Raw genomic sequence first — 20,173 nt, forward strand, 5'->3', positions numbered from 1 at the left:
ATGAATTAAATTATTCATGAATTAAAATTTATATCTGTATTTTTTATTATAATATAAAAGTAATATCAATTTATGAAATTTATTTCTATATATTACAAAAAATTATAAATATTAATATTTATGTAGCACAAATAACAAAATATCAAGAATTTAAGATCTATAAAACTTTATGATCTGTAAAAATCTATATAATTTTTAATATATTAGGCAAAGAAGAAATTAGAATCATAGAATTTCTGCATGTATAAATCTTTATAAACTAAATATTAATAAAAAAAAAAGCAAATAAATAGAATAAATACAGAGAAATTAAGGAATTAGCGCCATCTCTAGAATGTCATGAATAAAATAGTATAGACAAGAAAAAAAAAAATAGGAGGGATAGAACAAAAATTTAAGAATCAATGCCATATGAAATTAAATATGAATGAGAAAAGCAAATAATAAAAGAAGAGTAAAGATAAGATAGAATAGAATAAAAGTAACCATTAGCGTCATCTCTTAAGAAATTTTAGAAAATAATTCTTTTTCTAATTCTTAAAAGATGGCATTAATGGTTATTTCTTATTCTATTTCTATCTTTTTCTAATATTTACTTTCTTTATCTTTATAAATTTAATCTACAGCATTCTAGAAATTGATTCTTTAATTTTTATTTTTTTTGTTTTTTTTTTCACTATTAATATTTGTTCAATATCTATAATTATGACTAGAGATTATGACTAGAGAAAATATTGGATATCAATTGAATATATTTGCATTATTTCTCTTTGAAAACTACAATATGTTTTAATCTTTAATATAAAAGATTTATATATTTTCAAAATTATAATAAAATAACAATCTTATGTAGTTTATTTATATATAATGTATATGTAATGTATATATATTTTGACATAAAGTATGATGACAGTATTTAACCTATTAATAAAAGAAATAAGAAGGAATTTTGAAATATTCTAAAAAAAAACAACGAATTTTCATTTGTCGAATTTATATATTATACTATACTACTATATTCACTATTTATGATTTTTTAAAATGTAGTTAATTAAAATACTAACTATTATTGAATATAAGACAATAGAGATTTAATATTATTTAGTTTTATGAAAAAATATAAAAAAAAAAAATTAAAAAATTTACAAATTAGTTTTCTAATTCAAGATTTAGAAGTTATTTACAAAATACATTTGACATTTGACATTTGCTATTTCATATTATTATTTTACTGTAGATTATCATTTAATTTTCATTTTTTATTTCATTGTATAATTTAAAAAGTTATTATTATATAATTATATATGTTAATTACTTAATATAATAACTTAATTTATTAATAATTTATACTATATATTAATTATAGACAAAAAAAAGATTTAGATAAAAATTAATTTCAAATTAATCTTTACAGTTTAAATCTCGAATTGATTAGCAAAGTAATATTGATAATATCTATATTTATAAATAGATTTCATACGGATTTATCACTTTTTTGTCTCTACATATCTTTAGTAAATCTAACAATTATTTTAAATAGCATAATGCAATAGCATAATGTAATTATAATGATACAAAAAAGAAAAAAGAAAAGTAACTTTTAATCTGTTTGTAAAAATGAGTCTGATCTTAGTACCATTTAGATTGTTGTTGAATAGTTTTAAGGTTAGTAAATAAAAGTTTTTGTTTTATTTGAATGTTTTATATTTTTGGAAAAGAAATGTTGAAATTAATACCAATGATACCTTATATATGGTAATAGTGGTATAAGTGCTATAATTATGTATCAAGGATTATTAAGTATGATTGGGAAAAATGAAATATTACTCGTTGGGTTTCTTTTAATACTTTTTTGCAAACAAATATCTTCAGAATGTAGACAATTAACGGCTTGTTCGTGTATGTTTTCTAATGGACAAGGTTATAATTTGTCACCTCTGAGTAATTCAAGGTCAGTAGATTGAAAATTCTAACCTCTTTATATTTTACGCATTAATTTCTAATTGAAAATAAATATTTATTAGCTTAATAGCCACCGATGATTTTAGTAATTTCACTTTTTATTATCATCCTTGTATGAATACACCATTAGGCAATAAATCAACTGATTGTTATAAAGGTGTTTCTGTAAGTAAAATTCAAATTCATTAAAATAACATAAATTTATATTAAGTTTTATTGTCAATATTATTTAATATACTTCGTTTACATTCTAGTTATGTGCTGTACACGACAATCATACTTTTAGTCTAGGTAAAGCAGAAGAAACAAAAATAATTGTTGAAATAGATAATGCGAAACCGCCTGTTTTCATTCTTCGTAATGAAAATAATAGTATAACGACAATAGCCCTAGCTTGCTGTAATAATTTATGTGGTACTCATTTATATGTGGATTCTATTAATGTTGATAAGAATGAATACGTATGTTTTAAATTTTCTAATTCTAAAAATATATAATAATATAAAATAATATATTTTCCACTGCATGTTAAATATGCTTGCTTATATTTTCTTACTTCAGCATCTAATATTAACATCTTCTTATGCTTGTAAAACGACGCAAATTAAAAGTCTTTCTACTGGTTCTATATTGCTTATCTATTTTTTTATATTAACTGGAATATATTTTATTGGAGGAACGATAATTTTAAAGTTTTTACGAGGAGCAACTGGTTGGGAAATGGTACCTAATCATGAATTTTGGCGGAATCTTCCTTCACTTGTTAAAGTAAGTTGAATTCATATCATATTTTGATTGAATTTCTATCATATTCTGTTATTTTTTTTATATTAACATAATAACTCATTATAAAATTAAAAAATTTTTTTTTATTTTTACAGGATGGAGTTGTATTTACTTTTAATTGTTGTCGCTTAGACAGTTATGAAAGAATATAAAATTATATGATTATAATTTAAAATGCAATGTAAATTTAAGAGATCATAAAAAGTGCTCTTGTGGATTTAATTAGCCAATAAAACGCTAAAATAATTTTTTATTGTAAAATTATCAATGAATATATTTTTTAAGATATATATATTTTTCAAAGACATAAAATGCTTATATGCAAATGTATATATGTGTATAACGCATTATGCATTCATAGTGTTTGATATTGTGTGAAAGTAGTTGAATATTTAATTATGTTACATACACATAATAATAATTTTATGATATGTAATATTTTATTAATGATTATTAATAATATAAAAATATAAATACTTATATATAAATTACATATACGGTCTTATATACATACACGTGTGCTTGCACACATATATATTTTTGTATATTTTTATTTTATAATGCACGTGTATATATGAAAAATTTATAAAAATATTTAAATATGTGCGATTGTGATGTTTTAAATAAAAACACAATCTATTGCGTTTTTACTTTCAATAAAATTAAATGATGCGCTATTTGTGCATCGATAATAGAGATATATATATCAGATATAACAAATGGAAATGACTTATATTAAATTTTAAAATACTGTGTTTTTTCTTTTTTATATAAAAATATAGAATAAATATATGCGATTTAATGTCACATATTTATCAAACCATTGTAATAAAAAAGCATTAATTTCAAAAGGATTCAATACCATTGACAGGTATAGAAACTTCTCGATCAGTTTGAATAATCATCCAACTTCCATTGATATTCAAGTTGCAAATATTGATGTTTTTCAAGGAAAAAACGTTTACAATTTGCGCTAAATCTTGTATATTATTTGTTTGATATAAAGAAATGAAATCTCCTAAAGTTATTCCATCAGAAAACAATGCGTCATCTAATGAGAGTAACATCGGTTTGTTGTTACAAACGGTTCCTGCATAAAAATGAGAAATAAATCAACAATGCAATAATCTTTATTTCATTTTTACCTTTGATCCAATGACCCTCAGCTTGAATAACAATTGCTTCAATCGTTGATTCTTCGTAGCTTCTTTTGATATCGATACCTATTTCTTGTGCTAATGTCGGTGCGTTGATCAAATTTAAACCATTTTTTGTTTGTCCTGATAAGATCCCAACAAGAACAGCTGTGTGAATGAATGTTTTTTTTTCCATTTCTTTATTGCCAATAATTTGATTATGTACAGTTATATTCAATTTTCCTTTCAAAATCCGACTGATCAAATTGCCTAATTTTTTCGATAATTCAATCCATGATGCGTTTTCATCTGACATAGCAGCGCTCAACATTGGAGCATTTACGATTCCGGTAATTACATATTCCGTTGATCTACCGGCTAACACCAAAAATTGTTGGGCTATTTCTTCGGCAACTCGTTGCTGAGCTTCCTCAGTACTTGCTCCTATACCATACAAAAAAAATTATTAATTTTTTGAAAATTTTATTTTATTTATCTTATTTTACCTAGATGAGGAGTAGAGATAACTTTAGGATGTGCAATTAATTCTAGAGTAACAGAGTTTTTTGGCGGTTCTTCTGTAAATACATCCAAAGCAGCGCCAGCACAGTGGCCCGATTTTAACGCATTTAATAATGCCTCTTCATCTACGATGCCACCACGAGCCACATTTATGATACGTACTCCTTTTTTACATTTCGCTAATGTTGTAGCATTGATTAAATCTAAAACAATTAGTAATTAATTATTAATAATAAACGATTTATTAAAAATTAAGAAACAATTATTTTGTAAATATTAGATAAAATTAAAAGATAGTACTTTTCGTTTGAGGAATAAGTGGTGTATGTACAGTAATATAATCAGCCACTGGCCATATCTCATCCAAAGAAAATTTCTCAACATTAAGATAGTTTGCGTCTTCAGATGTGAGTAGAGGATCGAAGGCGATCACTCGCATTCCATATGCTTGCATCCTTCGTGTCACTTCACGTCCAATACGACCCATTCCAAGTACGGCAAGAGTTTTCTTGGATAATTCGAAACCGGAGTACAATTTTCTGTCCCATCTTCCGTCTTTCAATGATTGAACTGCTTGAGTAACATTACGCGCCAAATTAGAGATTAGAGCGCATGTTAATTCGCAAGCGCTAATACTGTTTCCACCAGGAGTACTGAAAAAATTCAAATTGGTTAGTGTTTTCTTTTAAAGTTAAATAAAATTAAAAAGATAAAAAAAATGAGTATACTTCAATACAATGACTCCTTTTCGTGTGGCAGCTTCAAGATCGATGTTATCAACACCAGTACCAGCTCGGCCAACGACACGAAGGTTTGGACAACAAGCGAATACATCGGCAGTTACTTTTGTTTCTGATCGAACAATCAATCCTTCGTGATTCTGTTTTGAACACACGTATGTATATATATTATATAAATATGCAATTAGGTTTTTTTTTAATTATTTCGTTTCTTTTTACGAATAAGTTATCATGGAGATTGCACATAACTGTGCATTCGCAGATGTATATACATGATAGAAGGGGAACTTGGGTAAAGTTAAGTACAATGACCCAATGAACCGGTATTCACATTCGCCAACTAAACTGGTTCTAGCCGGTTGAATCGACTAGAATGTAAGTGGTAATTTAGCGAGATTAAAAAATGAAAAGTGGAAGAAGGAAGAACGAGAAAGTTGAACTATTACACAGTTCAATACTGTTGCTATTATATTTAAATTGAAATAACTTAGTTTTGTCAATTGGTTTTTTCAAACAAAATAAAAAAATATAAAGTAATTATAACGATTTCGCGATTTTTTGAAAATACTTGTTAATATGAAATCAAAATATTTGCTAGGAGAAGAAAGAGAAAAAGAGAAAAAGAAATAATTTAAATTAATGTCAAATTTATACATACCTGTAGCTCTTTTATCAGTTTTTCCTTTGATAATTTACATTTGGTGGTAACTGAGATACCGTGACGAAGAAGTAACTCACCGCAACATGCGTCTACGGGATCGCTTATGAGAACGCTTCTAAGTGTGATTGACATGCTATCCTTGAATAAACAGAATTTAAGTATCTTGATTTCCGCTACTAATATATATCTTTTATTTGTATTTTTCATTCTATTTACATAAATTTCTTGCGTTTGATATATATATATATATATATATATATATAACAACGAACTGATTGTTTTTATTTTACATGATTTGTTCTTATGTTCAAATTATTTATAAACTAAATTCCTTTTCTCTAACGTTTGATAATGATTTATATACTATTTAAGTATAAAACGATGAATTTGATTCTTATGTAAATAATTATTAGTTATGTAAGTGAATGCGTAGAATATGCTGTATGAAAAATTATAATGCATTTGCAACGCGATCAAAATGTAAAATAATATAATGTTAATGTCATTCGTACATTCAATATATGATCGATAGAAAAATGTTGATCGATTGACACATACCTTGAAGAAATGTTTTTCAATGTAGTTGAATATATATCTCTGACGATTCGTTGAAAACGAGCGTAAATTTCTACTGCTGCGTTCGGCAATCCAACCGTAAACTGTCTGTTCGTTGGTGATATATCTTCTTATAGTAGTGTCCCCACTCGGTCAGTGAAGCACGCATCTACCATCACTCATATATTTTGTTATTTTTGTTCAAATCATTATTGTTTCAAATAAAAAAGCGATCATCGATTTGGAAAGATTATTCGATTAATATGATAAATTTTTTGCTATATAGTAGCACATATTTTATAAACTTTTTATTTGATAATAAAGAATAAATATGCATATTCTTTATAAAATCGATTGTTAAATTATTTTTTAATAGATTTAATTTTTATGATTTCAATTGAATATGAATTTTAAAGTAACTTTTGTTTAACAAGAAAACGATTATATTTATTACAATGATTATCACAGTCTAAGGTAATGATTTTCAGGTTAAAAAAAATTATTCTTATCGTTTATCGTTTTTAAATTCGTTTATGTTCATATTGTGTTTATGAATTCCTTTTCATTTCCATTAATTATTTCTGAAAAATTGAGAAAAAATACTTATGTTCGTGTTACACGTGCTTGATATACATCTACTGCAGACAGCAAAATATATTTTCCATTCTGGGGTCATCTAATGTTATGTGATGCAATTTCTGCTGGGGGTCTGATTTAGCAATAATAATAATTATTACATCGTTATCACGAGTTCAGGATTTGCTCGGCTCATTTATTTATTTTATTTTATTTTTTTTTCATTTTGCTTCTATTGTGAGATAAACCGCGAAACATTGCAAGTTTGATACATTCACGCGGCGTCCAATTTACTTGAACTTTGAACATGTCAATCAATATTTTCCCATCGTCTTTCATTTTTTCAACTTTTTTTTAATTGTTTATTTTTATATTTCTTTGTCTATTTGCTTACGGCTTCTATTATCTTGCATTCGAAAATGTTTCAAAAATGTTTGCAAATGATAACAAATATAAGCGTATAATTTAAATAGTTATATTCTTTTTAATGAAAAATATTATCTTGATTGCAAAGTTTTTTTTTCTTATTCAATATCTATATATAATCTATATATATATATAAATATAGTTTTTTTTTTATTAATAATTTTTGATATTAATCTTAGTAACTTATTATTAAAATTCATTTGTTTTTTAACAGCTATGATCTCATGATTATTGATTGAGATATAAATGTCTTATTGAGAAATGATCAACCATTGTTTGATAAAATGCCTAGAGAGAAGTCGATGGACCGGAGTTAACCGGTTACTTAGCTGCGAACTCGGGACCTCAACTGATAACTTAAGAGGAAATAAAAAATTGTAGATAATGCTCACATGATTCGACAGAAAGAAGGAAAAAGGGAGAATGGAAAAACGATGATGGATTGAAATGAACGAAGAGATAAACAGTGAATAAATGAGAAAGAAATTATATTGCATCTTAAATATTAAATGTCTATATAATATGTAACTGCGTTATTTAGATAATCCATGGACCTAGAAAAGGAATTTAAGTTTAGCTTTATAAATAAAAAAAATAAACTAAAGTGCACTTTTTTATAATTTTAGTAAAATTACTCAACATTGAGCATTTGTTTTATATAAAATTTTTATTACAATAATTCTTATTGAATATAGTATATAATTTAATTTTTAGGTTAAAAATTATTATTGAACTTTGATGTAGATAATAATTTTAATTTTAATTGATTATATAATTTTGATGTACTAACTGAAGAGAGAATTAATTTAAAATATAACAAAGCATCAAATTGAAATATTTGTCAAAGTTAAAAAGAAACGAAAAAAAAAAGTTGCATGTTACAGTTTCATGTGTAATGAATTGTAACAATATAATATTACTGATCTATTTCAATTCTGTTATAGTTTTCAAATTTTATAGCTTATTTTTTATTTTTTCAAATTTATAAATTCTTTAATAATAAGAAAATATGATTGAATTGAAAAAAAAATCAATATCAAAATATTTTATTATTAAATTATATGTATCAACGCAAACAATCGATAGAATATACGATAATATTTCCATATCATCTGACTATATCATTCTCCTTATTTTCATAAAGAAGTTTCAATTTCTAATGTTTCAATAATATTATTACATTTTTGACCTAAATTAATATCTTGAAACAAGATATGTAGGATAACAAGATATATGGAAAATCAATTTTCTCGACATTTAAAATGGAATGATACAAAACATCATATATTCCTTAATAAAATATTTATCGATTTTTACTTTTACTTTCTTTCCATTTCAATTATTGGATAATAATTAATCAATGTCATTTCATTAAAATTCTATTATAAATCTCGTTTTTGAATAAAATAAATTTCATTTTTTTTCTTTTCCATTATCGTTCAATATGTATGATCTGATGTAGAAATCTTTTTGTCTGCTAAAACCACTTGTGTCAGTGCCAAATATGGACGATATGTTAACTTAATGCGAATTCCACGTAATTGGAAAACTCAACAATTCTGTTCTATTGATTCATCTTCTATTTCTTTATTTTAAAATTTTTTTTATATCTATTTTGCGAGAATAATCTTTAATCTTTTGATATAAATTTGTACTAGAAAAATAATATTGAAATGACTATAATCTATTTTTAGTATATATTTTTTTCTATATTCTTTTCTTTTTTTATATAGACTTCAGATCACGACAATGATATTATTATTATATTATATTATATTATTATATGATATATAATGACAAAAAAAAGAAATATAAAACAACATAAATAAAGAAAATTAAAATATGGAAGAAAATGGAAGAAAATGTATGTGTTTGAATAAGAATAATTTCATTTTACATATTAGAGATACATACAAGAGAAAAATAAAGTAATAATTTCATATAGAAAAATTTTTGATTTATTTTAAAAGGATATTCTAATTTAATCATGAAAAATTTGATGAAGCATATAAAAGAATTTTGCAGCCAATAAATTAATTTCTTCAAATATTTTTTCTGTATCATATATATTATCATATTATATTGTAATTAAATTCTCGTTTAGTTTATTAGGAACTGAAATAAAATTAAATATAACAAATTATAAGGAAAAAGATTTATATTCATTTTGTCGTATTTGTGATGTGTTAATATAATTCTTTTAAGAAATTTTTTTATTTCTCTTCGAAAATTATATGAGAAAAAAGTATACAATAAAGACAAACAAGACAAACTTTAAACAAGAGTTTGTGTACGAAATAAAATTGGATAAGGTTAGAAGAATGCTCAGATTCAACGTGCAATCATAATTCGAACTCCAGTGATGCTAGACTTGTTGCGACAAATTATACATGGTGAACATTCTCACCATAATAATCAATAACCGTAATATTCTAAAATTTAATTTTTTAATTTAATTATTATTCGATTTTTTTATACTTTAGTATAAAGTATTTACATATATCCTTTTAAATAAAATAAACTTATTATGTAAATATTTTAGGAGTCGAATCACTGAATGTAAACAAAATCATGTGACAAAATCTAGGGAAATCAGAGTTGCACTCATAATATTAAGATATAAAATTACTTTTCGCACATAAATTTCTACAAATAGTTATTTGTTATCAATATAAACATAAACAACATAATAAAAGAGATAAATTACTTCCAAGATAAAAATTTATAAATACAACTTATTTTCATGGAAATAAGCAATCAATATAGAAAAAAACTGGCGTCAGTAATCGAAATATTTTACGTAATGATATAGTATATAAATCGATTCTGATATTGACTAGTTTGGTAACAAATTATTTCAGTTCGAAAGAAATTGAAGTTGCAGCATTTGTCATGTGATTTGATTTGTTTATTTTTTTTTAAACGAGATATATCAGATCTATCTGAAAAAAAAATTTATTCTTTTGAATATCTTAAAAATAGATCGCATAATCTTAATGTAATAATAATTTGAATTAAATTTTACTGTATGCATGTACATAATCATTGTTCTGTGCAATTCAATTATCAGTGAAATATTGTTGAATAAGTTTACATGTATTATATGATTATCATGTCATTGATAATAATTGAATAAGATTTAAGTTTTAAAGAAACATTGTATAATTTAAGTTTGTTTTTTTACAACTCAGATTTTTCTATAACTTATAGTTTTTTCTAAATTGAAATCGCTATTGAATAAAAAAATTTCAAATTGAGAACAAAATATCAAATCATGATGTTGATTTTAAAAAGAAATTTTGCAAATTGTTTTGACAAATGAAAGAAATAGTGAGTTAAGTTTGTAAGTTTTGGAGAATATTTTAAACTAAGAATTAAGAGATTATTCCCATATATGTTATGTTTAATAATAAATAATTTTTTCCCGAATAACCTCATATGTGTAGTAATTATAGTATGATACATACCTTATCACACCATGTCTGATATAAAGTATATTTCTGCTTAATTTATGAACGTGATGAACATTATCGTCTTTGCTTTTAGCCGTTGAGCCTGATTCTCCAAGGTGCTACTTCGCCATAAACCGACGATAATTCTGTATAAAGGCAAGACATCAAGAGAAGTGGAAGTAAGTAAATAAAAATGAGATTTATTATATCTAATAGTATTTTGTTATACTTTTTGTTATTAGTTATATATATGATGTCTATTTTATTTATGATTAAATAATTTTTTGTGGTTTCAACATAGAAAAATTTTTGGCAAGTTCTAAACAATACCTATTACGATTTATAATTGATTTCTAGTTTAATTTATACGGATTTGCATTTAATAAAATAAACAATAACTAAGTATCATTCAATGCAAACTATTACTGAAATTAATATACTCGTATAAGAGAAAGCATGAATGTGAGTTGTTAATCATTCATCAAATAATTTGTTGAAGTTTGGTATATGCAAAAAATATCGACGCAGAAATCAGGTATTGCCAAATTAATTAAAAAAAAATTAATGATACTGCATAGTTGTCAAAAGAACACTATAAAGATCATCATCAAATTATCTAAAATCAAATTTTATAAAAATATATTTCTGAATATATTTCATAATGTCAATTAATCAGGATTTTAATTATTCTTAATCTTTTTCATAGACATAGAAAGAATTATAAGGCAGATAGAGAGAAAATATTCAATATTAGAAATATATAAGAATTTGATTCTTATATATTTAAGTTTAAATCGAGATAAAGCTTCGATTAAATTATTTATATCGAAAATATAATCGATATATCGAAAAGAAATCGAGTCCGATTACATCAAATCGGATTGGATCGATACTTGAAAACATTGAAATGTTCGAAATATTAATTTTCAAGTATCAGAATTTTTAATTTTTGATTTTTGAGACATTTTATAAAAAAAAAACAATCCTATATTATAAAATCATATAAAATCATATTAAGCTATATTATTTTCTTATTTTGTATTAGATAACATTTTTTCAATTATCAATTATTTTTACAATAATTTATAATAATTACATTAAAAAAGTTAATCATTTTTTTTCGCTTATTCACTCGATTTATTCGTTCTTCTGATAATCGAAGTTCTATTGACATAAAATTCTGACATAAAGATAATTTCTGAACGACATGTTTTATGAAATTTTTTTTTTTGAAAACTTAATCTTCCTATTATGTTAGGATATAGTTCAATCATGGTTTTAGATTAATATAATTTTTTTATATAAAATTTTTATTGAATGCAAATGTTACTTTTTTTTTTTATTGTAACAATATAATTTTCTTTAATTGTAACATACACAAATAAATTTTTAATAGATCTAAAAAAAAACAATTATATCTGTTTCAGAGTTGGAATAAATTTTTACAAATATAATAAAAGGATTAATTAATTCTACTTTAGCATCGACGTTTCATGAACACGAATATTTATTACAGAAATGAATTGAAATTTCGATTGAAGAACAGTTTTTATTGATTTACACCGATATTCGCGTTTTTTCATTTTGTCAAAAATTGAGAAAGAATACATTGGACACAATTGATACAAATCAATTTCATCATTGTACCAATTACAATATTTTGAGATTCAAGTAATAATCCAAGTGATCTAGATCAAGACGATCACTTACCGAGAAAGCAGTAAACGAAGACAATGGTATAAAGCATAATAAAAATTACTCTTATATCAATCCTGTCAAAAATGTACTCTTCATTTAGAGATATATCATACAAAGAAGTTTCGTTATCCATCAGCTTTTTTTATTATGAACTTCATGAATGATGATGTCACAGCTGTTGATCATTCTAAAATAAAATTGCAAAAAATACAAAATTATTAATTCTTAATATTTAAAATATAATTTGTTAAATATGAATTGCAATAATTAATTCCATCATGTCATTTTCGTTCTAATTATCTTTCTATTATTAAAAAATTTTTAAATTTTGAAAAATATATAAATAATTATACATTTATAATGATACATCATTTTAAATCTCAAATATTACATTATAATTTAATATATTTTTTGTTATTTATGTTCAACTATTATTAGATAAATCTATCATAAAACAGTTTATTAATAAGATACAGATATTTTTCGTATAAGTTGTAAATATTAATAATTTTTTTAGAAATATTAATATTATTTTTAAAAATATTTTTAAAATATATCATTTTTAAACAAATTTCTAAATAAATTTTTTTTTATTGATTTTAGTTAAAATGAAAAAAAAAATAATAATAAAAAAATTTCAATTTTCTATACAAAAGAAGAAAGAAAAAGTTTTTTTTTTTATTATGCAATATATTGCAGTATATTTTTGATTATACTATACTTTTGACAATTGATCATTTCAAAAGAAGAAAACATTGTAAAGAATTTATTAATCTTTAAATATTAATCAAGTTATGTAAGTAAATTTAATAAGTTAAAACAAAGATAAAATTAAAATTTGTATTATTTTGCATCCAATGTATGGTTTTTATCTTATTCTTCTTAGAAATATTATTTTATTTAATCTAAAGTATCATATTATATATATATTTAATATGTTAAAAAATACGTACTTATATATTAAATTATTTAAATATAATTCTATACTATTTTTTAAATTTAACTTTGATATTGTTTATGATACTATAAAAATTTAAATAATTTAATATTCTTATTCAAAAATGTATTCAAAAAGATACAAAGTATCATTATGAAAGTATCATAATATAGATAATACATTGTGATTTTTTCTGAGATTATTATTTTTAAAATATATATAATCTTCTATTTAATCCATAATTATATTGTTCAACGATCGATTTTTGTTTTCGCGTATTAATCTAATATGTATTTAATTTTATCAATGATATCAGTTCAGTTAAATTCATACAAACAAAATATATTATTAATTCGTCAATTATATTTTTAATTTATATATGTTTCTATATACAAATAATTTCGATTATCATAGATTATTAAATTTGAAATAATTATGGATTGTTAAAATAATTAATAATTATATTTAAAATTATAAATAATAGAAAATAAATAGATAAATGAAAAGCAAAATGAATGATATTAATATAATCAATATAAATTTTATTGAAAAACACTGTTTTTATTTTATTACAAATTCAAAATATTCTGTAATGAATATGCATTTCTGATATATCTTTTATGAAAATCATTAATATGCATTATAAAATTTCAAGATACTCTGTGATGAATCTGTGTTTCTAATATATTTTTTTTATAAAATTTCATTAATATTCATTATAAGATAATTATATTAATACAATAAATATATGATATACATAAATTAATATATTGGTACGTTTAATACAATAAAAAATCTAGAATTGCAAGTTATAAAAATTTTAAAATTATATAAATTGAATAAATCGCTTATTGTAATAAATTAATTTTGATAGTTTATCGATGGATATTAGAAAAACAAAAATTAATTTAAATCACATAATTATAAATTAAATAGAATGCTGACGATGAATATTTTTTTTTTATATAATGTTATATTTTTTATCTTTGTTTATAGCTTTTATTATATTATTATCATTCATTATTAATGATATATAAAAAATGAATATTTTTTTATATTACTCTATGACTAATAGAAATTTTTAATCTAGTTTCTATCACATTACAGTAATCTTATTAATGATGAAATATTAAGAATTTTGTCCGATAATAATTTTATATAAGTTGATTATTAATAGAATTAATGAAATTAAATGTTAATATTTTTTTTTTCTTTTGAATAATAATAGTTAACTAATATTTACGAAATTATAATAACTAACGTATAAAGTAACTAATATTAACATCTTTATTTTGCTTTATATTTTACTGAAAACTGAAGACTTCCATTCATTATTGATCATCATAATTTGATCGAATATCCTTTTGCGCAAACATTTTCATTCTTTTTAATTTTTTTTCAAATCATCAGAGAAATCATAAGTTGTTTGAATCATTAAAAAATCAGTATTGATAATTAAATGATTCTTTAAAAATAATGAATAGGTATAATTAATGAAAAAATTATTATAATAAGAAAAGAAAAGAATTATAATGAAGATAACAGAAGGTAATATTAGATTCAATATCTTGATAGCTTTAATAGTTATGATGATTGCTGAATCGTCAAGTATTCGAGGAGTGGGAGTATCAGGATAAATACCGGCACTCGAAGCTTTTATAACTTCTTAGAGCGGCATTTATTATAATCGACGACGTTATCGAATGGTTGTGTTTTGTATCGAGCTCATGTTTCCTTATCATAAATAACTTCTTTTTGTATCATAATTATATTTGAGAACAACAAGAAATTTGAATATTTATTTTTCATTTTTTCATTGAATGTATTTTTTATTTATCAAAATTATATTATCAAAATTTATTTGTAAATATTAAATATCACTCTAATAATAATGTGTACATAAATGTTATTTAAAATTGTAAATACGCTATAGAAGTATAATAAGTTATTGCATTTAATATTTCACATAAAAATAATTTTAAACATGTTGAACAAGGCGAAGAACACGTTTTATCAAAAAAGTGAGTTTACATAATTTAATTAATTTGTGAAATATCGTTAGAAGATAAGGATTTATTTTTAAATTTCTATTTTATTTTAAACATTTTATTTCATTTTAAACAAATTATTTATATTTTTTTTTAAGTGTCTCAGTGTAACAAAAAATCTTGTTATGGATATATCAAACGAAGATTACCAATTTTATCGTGGGCAAAGGACTACAAATTCACATGGTTAGCGCAAGATGCATTAGCTGGCTTAACGGTTGGCCTTACAGCTATTCCACAAGGTATTGCTTACGCTATCGTTGCTAACTTAAGTCCCGAGGTAAATTAAAATGAAACGATATAACATATATCAATCATTGTATATTTACTTATTCAATATTCACATTCTTTTTTAATTTTTTTTTCCAGTATGGATTATATGCATCTTTCATGGCCTCATTCGTATACATTGTTTTTGGTTCTTGTAAAAGTATTACTATTGGACCAACTGCTATTATGGCAACGATGGTGCAACCTTTGGTATCAAAATACGGTCCCGATATGGCTGTATTGCTTTCGTTTTTAAAGGGCTGTATGATAGCAATACTTGGATTACTTCATTTGGGTGAGTGATGAATTGATTTTTACTTATTTATTCCTCTTTTTTTTAGTGTATAAAGAGTTTAAATCATACGGATTTTAGGTTTTCTGTTGGATTTCATTTCGTTACCCGTAATTACGGGTTTCACTGCAGCTGCGTCCATTAATATAGCTGCTTCACAAATTAAACCATTATTAGGTATCCCTGGTAGAAGCGAAGACTTGGTAGATGCATTAATCTCAGTATTTTCGAATTTTAATGACATACGCTATCAAGACACGTCGTTAGGTGTTGCAACAATAATACTTTTGGTTTTATTAAAGGTATATTTGTATGCTTCATCGAAAATAAAGGATGAGTTAAGTGACATAAAGTCAAATTTAAATGATTTATATGATTATAGATTTATTTGAAATTAAATTAATTTTTATTCGATTTTATTTAAGAATTTACCAGGGCGTCGAACTGGTAGCTGGCCACAAAAAATTGCTTGGGCTATTACTCTTGCACGTAATGCATTAGTGGTTATCATAGGTACTGTAACTGCCTATATTTTTTACACAAACAATGAAGAACCTTTCAAGTTAACTGGTAAGAGCAACATGATATTTGAAAAATTATATCATGAATATTTAATCATTTATTAAGTCATATGATAAGCATTGCAAGTTATTTAATAAAAAAACAAAGAAAAAGAATATAATATAATATTGCTTTATAGGATCGATGGGTAATGGATTACCACAGATTGGTTTACCACATTTTTCAATATCAGATGGAAATCGTACATACGATTTTCTTGAAACAATGGCTGCTATGGGAACAACACTTTTCTCTGTTCCGATTGTGTCTACGATTGAGCATATGGCGATAGCAAAAGCTTTTGGTATGCTATATCATTGACTGTTAGAATTCAACATGCAAGATATGGTGGCTGAATAAAAAATTATCCACATCAATAAATTCAAATTTTCCTTATTAATATTCAATTATTCAATTTCAATTTTCCTTATTAATATTGTTACTAATTACTATATCGATTGCATAAAAAATCCAACCATTGATCTTTGATCATAAGAATTATATGACTATACGACTTTATTTAATTATGATGAATATCTTTGAATAAATTTTAGCAATGGGAAAATCTTTGGATGCAACACAGGAAATGTTCGCGTTAGGTTTGTGCAATATATTTGGTTCATTCGTTCGATCAATGCCAATTACAGGTTCTTTCACAAGAACAGCTGTTAATCATTCATCCGGAGTTAAAACAACTTTGGGAGGTTTATTTACAGGTATAAGTATAGTATATATCATTGAATTTATTATAGAAATTTTATTAAGTAAATAAAAAAGATATGCGTAAATTTGTCCTAATATATGATAATATGATATATATGATAAATTATTTCTTATAAATTTCTAATTTAATATCATAGTTCATTTCTTTCAGGTTGTCTTGTCTTACTCGCTTCTAGTTTGTTAACATCCACTTTTCGTTTTATTCCTAAAGCCACTTTAGCTGGTGTTATAATGTGTTCTATGTATTATATGCTCGACTTCAAAACGTATGCATTAATATGGCGTGCTAAAAGTAAGTGAATTAGTATCGCGATAAACACAATTTAATTTTAAATTTATTAACATTACATTTGTTTTTTCAGAAATTGATTTTCTACTGATGTTGATTACATTATTATTTTGTGTTTTTTATAAATTAGAATGGGGAATCATTATTGGTATAGTTTTAAATCTACTAATATTATTATATTTCTCTGCTCGACCTTCCGTCCATACCGAAATCGAACAGGTCAGATAAATGAATTAAATTTATTTTATTAATTGTGAAAAGAGAATGTATATTTTCTTTATTGTAGATAGAAGACAAAATCGCGATTCGTATTATTCCCGAAGAAAGTATTACATTCCCAGCAGCAGAATATTTTAGAGCCAGCATAATGCAACTTTCAGAAGAAAATTCGCTTAATGTTGTACTTGATTGTAAGAATGTAAAAAGGATCGATGTAACAGTTGCAAAGGTAAATGACGATTTGAAACTATCTTATTAAAAAAATTCATTATTATATAATGAAAAACTTACATACATGATTTTTTTGATATAATCAAAATAATTGTTATTTTATAGAATCTTAAATTATTATCCAACGATCTACGACTTCGAGGACAAAATATTGTCTGTGAAAATTGTCCAAATAATATTGGAAATATATTAAAAACTGTTGCTCCAGATCTTTGAATATATACATGTACAAATTTATAAACTAATCCATGCAATTATGATTTTTATTTATTTTATAGACATGATATAAAGTATTTTATTATATATTATATGATATTTTAAATTAATGATGGATGATTGAAATATTATAAATACTTATAAAAAATAATATTATTTATGATTATATATTTTATCTATATATCTATTTTAAATAAAGAGATTTAAACGAATCTCATTTAAAAAGATATAATATCAAATATCAGATCATATTTTAATCAAAAATTTCGAAGATAACAAATTCAAAAAGTTTAATCTACTATATATATATAAATATGTTTATCGATAAATTAATCACTTTATCAATAATTTATGTACATAAAAAAAATATTATAAAGAATTATATTGCAATAGAGAATATATTAGATATTCGTTGTAATACCTGGATCAATTCGATGAGTATCTTCGAGATGTTTTTCCATTGTTTCGTTTCCTGATAGTATCCAGTAACAATATTTGCAATATCTTCGTCGATGACATTTTACATGGGTAGACAACGATAAAAGTGTAGCTATTTGTTCGTGACAAAAATTGCATTCAAATTTCAAGGTTCGTTGTCCTGAAATCTATAATAAAAAAAATAATAAAAGGAAAATATATATACAATCACAAACATATCTATATTCTATTTTACTTATATTATACTATTGATATACTTATATTTATATTATATGCACATATTGTATTCATAGCAATTAAAAATGCAGTTACTTACATTTATTGTACTAACATTTTCGTTGTAATTGTTTTTTTCCGAAATAACAGCATATTGGGGCACTTTTGAATCAGTACTTTGTTTCTTTCGTAGTTGAAGTGGTAGTACAATTGGATATTTTCCTTCTTCCAACTATAAATATATTTATTTTTTATAGTTTTATATTTTTATATTTCGAATTTGAAAAATAGTTATTGTGCAGAAATTGTGTGACGCATATTACATATAATCATTATTATTATTAATATTAAAAATAAATATTAAAAATACAACTAGTGTGAATTTAAATGAAATTTCGTTAAAATTAAATACAAGAATTTATAGAGATTTAATATGAAGTTATGAAGAATTTAGATTTCAAAATATTTTAAAATATTTAATAAAAAGCATAAAAAATATTTACAAAAAGTAATTGTTTGATCAACGAATATGTTAATATTTAACGTAATTTGTTAGAATTTCATTTCATCATTCCTTGAAAATTTTTCGCGGCTAAAAGACGCCATGTTTTAATGCACCAGTAGTGTCATCTTCATTTTAAACCATTAAAATTTGTATCTATTAAATTTTTCAATTATATTTTAGTTAATAAATTAATATTCGATAATTCATTTTTTAAATGCATTTATCATTAAAATAAACAATTATAATTTAAGTGAAGCAAACGCATCAAAGAGAAGATATACAAAGACTTTTGCAACTTGCCTTTCTGGAACTTTGAATTGGTGGGCGAATATCGTATACGAAGTCTTTTTTCGTCATCTTTTCGCTAATATTTCGGTTGCACCGTAAATTATATTTCATGGCGTCTCCTAATGTCCAATTTGTTGGTGAATTTCTATAACTTTGATGAGTGTTCATGTTTTATAAATAATATTTTTTCATCAGTCATATTTTTCGATAGTCTTTTGTTAAATTATATTTGTATACATATATGAACAAAAAAATTTCGTTTTTATGAAAATTATTATGTAACATATTTATTTTTTATATGTTATAATGGTAAATTACAAAGTATTCTTAAATTAATATCATTATTATTATTATTATTATTGTTTTTTTTTTAAGTTTTTTTTATAGAATTATATTAAAATTTTTGTGAAATGGTTTCTTATTTTT

At 23.3% G+C, this 20,173-nt stretch overlaps 4 protein-coding genes and 1 long non-coding RNA gene across 12 annotated transcripts; 3 read left to right on the top strand and 2 right to left on the bottom strand.

Annotated features, from left to right (window-relative positions):
* The first annotated feature begins 1,507 nt into the window (after nucleotides 1-1,507).
* LOC102677180 (putative mannose 6-phosphate receptor-like protein C530.09c) lies at nucleotides 1,508-3,012 on the top strand. Of its 2 annotated transcripts, XM_006607210.2 has the most exons (6): nucleotides 1,508-1,665; nucleotides 1,763-1,951; nucleotides 2,025-2,127; nucleotides 2,217-2,423; nucleotides 2,524-2,730; nucleotides 2,844-3,012. In XM_006607210.2, exons 2-6 carry the CDS (start codon nucleotides 1,782-1,784, stop codon nucleotides 2,898-2,900), a joined length of 744 nt encoding a protein of 247 aa, XP_006607273.1. In that variant the 5' UTR covers nucleotides 1,508-1,665; nucleotides 1,763-1,781; the 3' UTR covers nucleotides 2,901-3,012. The 2 variants fall into 2 exon arrangements, with proteins under 2 accessions (XP_006607273.1, XP_006607272.1); XM_006607209.2 differs by having other exon boundaries at nucleotides 1,521-1,951.
* Nucleotides 3,013-3,169: 157 nt separating this feature from the next.
* Nucleotides 3,170-6,529, bottom strand: LOC102676843 (D-3-phosphoglycerate dehydrogenase). Of its 2 annotated transcripts, none has more exons than XM_006607208.2 (7): nucleotides 6,366-6,529; nucleotides 5,805-5,945; nucleotides 5,135-5,286; nucleotides 4,707-5,059; nucleotides 4,391-4,609; nucleotides 3,894-4,328; nucleotides 3,170-3,838 (listed from the first exon to the last, which is right to left on the bottom strand). In XM_006607208.2, exons 2-7 carry the CDS (start codon nucleotides 5,937-5,939, stop codon nucleotides 3,594-3,596), a joined length of 1,539 nt encoding a protein of 512 aa, XP_006607271.1. In that variant the 5' UTR covers nucleotides 5,940-5,945; nucleotides 6,366-6,529; the 3' UTR covers nucleotides 3,170-3,593. The 2 variants fall into 2 exon arrangements, with proteins under 2 accessions (XP_006607271.1, XP_006607270.1); XM_006607207.2 differs by having other exon boundaries at nucleotides 5,805-5,940; nucleotides 6,366-6,513.
* LOC116186752 lies at nucleotides 5,285-7,742 on the top strand. Its single transcript, XR_004151759.1, has 2 exons — nucleotides 5,285-5,521; nucleotides 7,657-7,742. It is a non-coding gene; the product is annotated as an uncharacterized LOC116186752 (long non-coding RNA).
* Nucleotides 7,743-10,689: 2,947 nt separating this feature from the next.
* Nucleotides 10,690-18,508, top strand: LOC102676354 (sodium-independent sulfate anion transporter-like). 5 transcript variants are annotated; one of them, XM_006607203.2, is made up of 12 exons: nucleotides 10,690-10,707; nucleotides 10,911-10,995; nucleotides 15,598-15,779; nucleotides 15,869-16,064; nucleotides 16,143-16,363; nucleotides 16,487-16,631; nucleotides 16,762-16,926; nucleotides 17,177-17,338; nucleotides 17,497-17,637; nucleotides 17,708-17,853; nucleotides 17,921-18,082; nucleotides 18,190-18,508. In XM_006607203.2, coding segments are annotated over exons 2-12 (1,632 nt in total). In that variant the 5' UTR covers nucleotides 10,690-10,707; nucleotides 10,911-10,994; the 3' UTR covers nucleotides 18,301-18,508. The 5 variants fall into 5 exon arrangements, with proteins under 5 accessions (XP_006607266.1, XP_031370762.1, XP_031370777.1 ...); XM_031514902.1 differs by lacking the exon at nucleotides 10,690-10,707 and having other exon boundaries at nucleotides 10,870-10,995; XM_031514917.1 differs by lacking the exon at nucleotides 10,690-10,707 and having other exon boundaries at nucleotides 15,598-15,741.
* LOC102676125 lies at nucleotides 12,301-20,007 on the bottom strand. 2 transcript variants are annotated; one of them, XM_006607200.2, is made up of 4 exons: nucleotides 19,760-20,007; nucleotides 19,055-19,186; nucleotides 18,722-18,905; nucleotides 12,301-12,701 (listed from the first exon to the last, which is right to left on the bottom strand). In XM_006607200.2, exons 1-4 carry the CDS (start codon nucleotides 19,913-19,915, stop codon nucleotides 12,697-12,699), a joined length of 477 nt encoding a protein of 158 aa, XP_006607263.1. In that variant the 5' UTR covers nucleotides 19,916-20,007; the 3' UTR covers nucleotides 12,301-12,696. The 2 variants fall into 2 exon arrangements, with proteins under 2 accessions (XP_006607263.1, XP_006607262.1); XM_006607199.2 differs by lacking the exon at nucleotides 12,301-12,701 and having other exon boundaries at nucleotides 18,656-18,905; nucleotides 19,760-19,915.
* Between the last annotated feature and the right edge of the window lie 166 nt (nucleotides 20,008-20,173).

The sequence above is a fragment of the Apis dorsata genome, unplaced genomic scaffold (genome assembly GCF_000469605.1).
Source record: "Apis dorsata unplaced genomic scaffold, Apis dorsata 1.3 scaffold_4, whole genome shotgun sequence".
Lineage (NCBI taxonomy): Eukaryota > Metazoa > Arthropoda > Insecta > Hymenoptera > Apidae > Apis > Apis dorsata.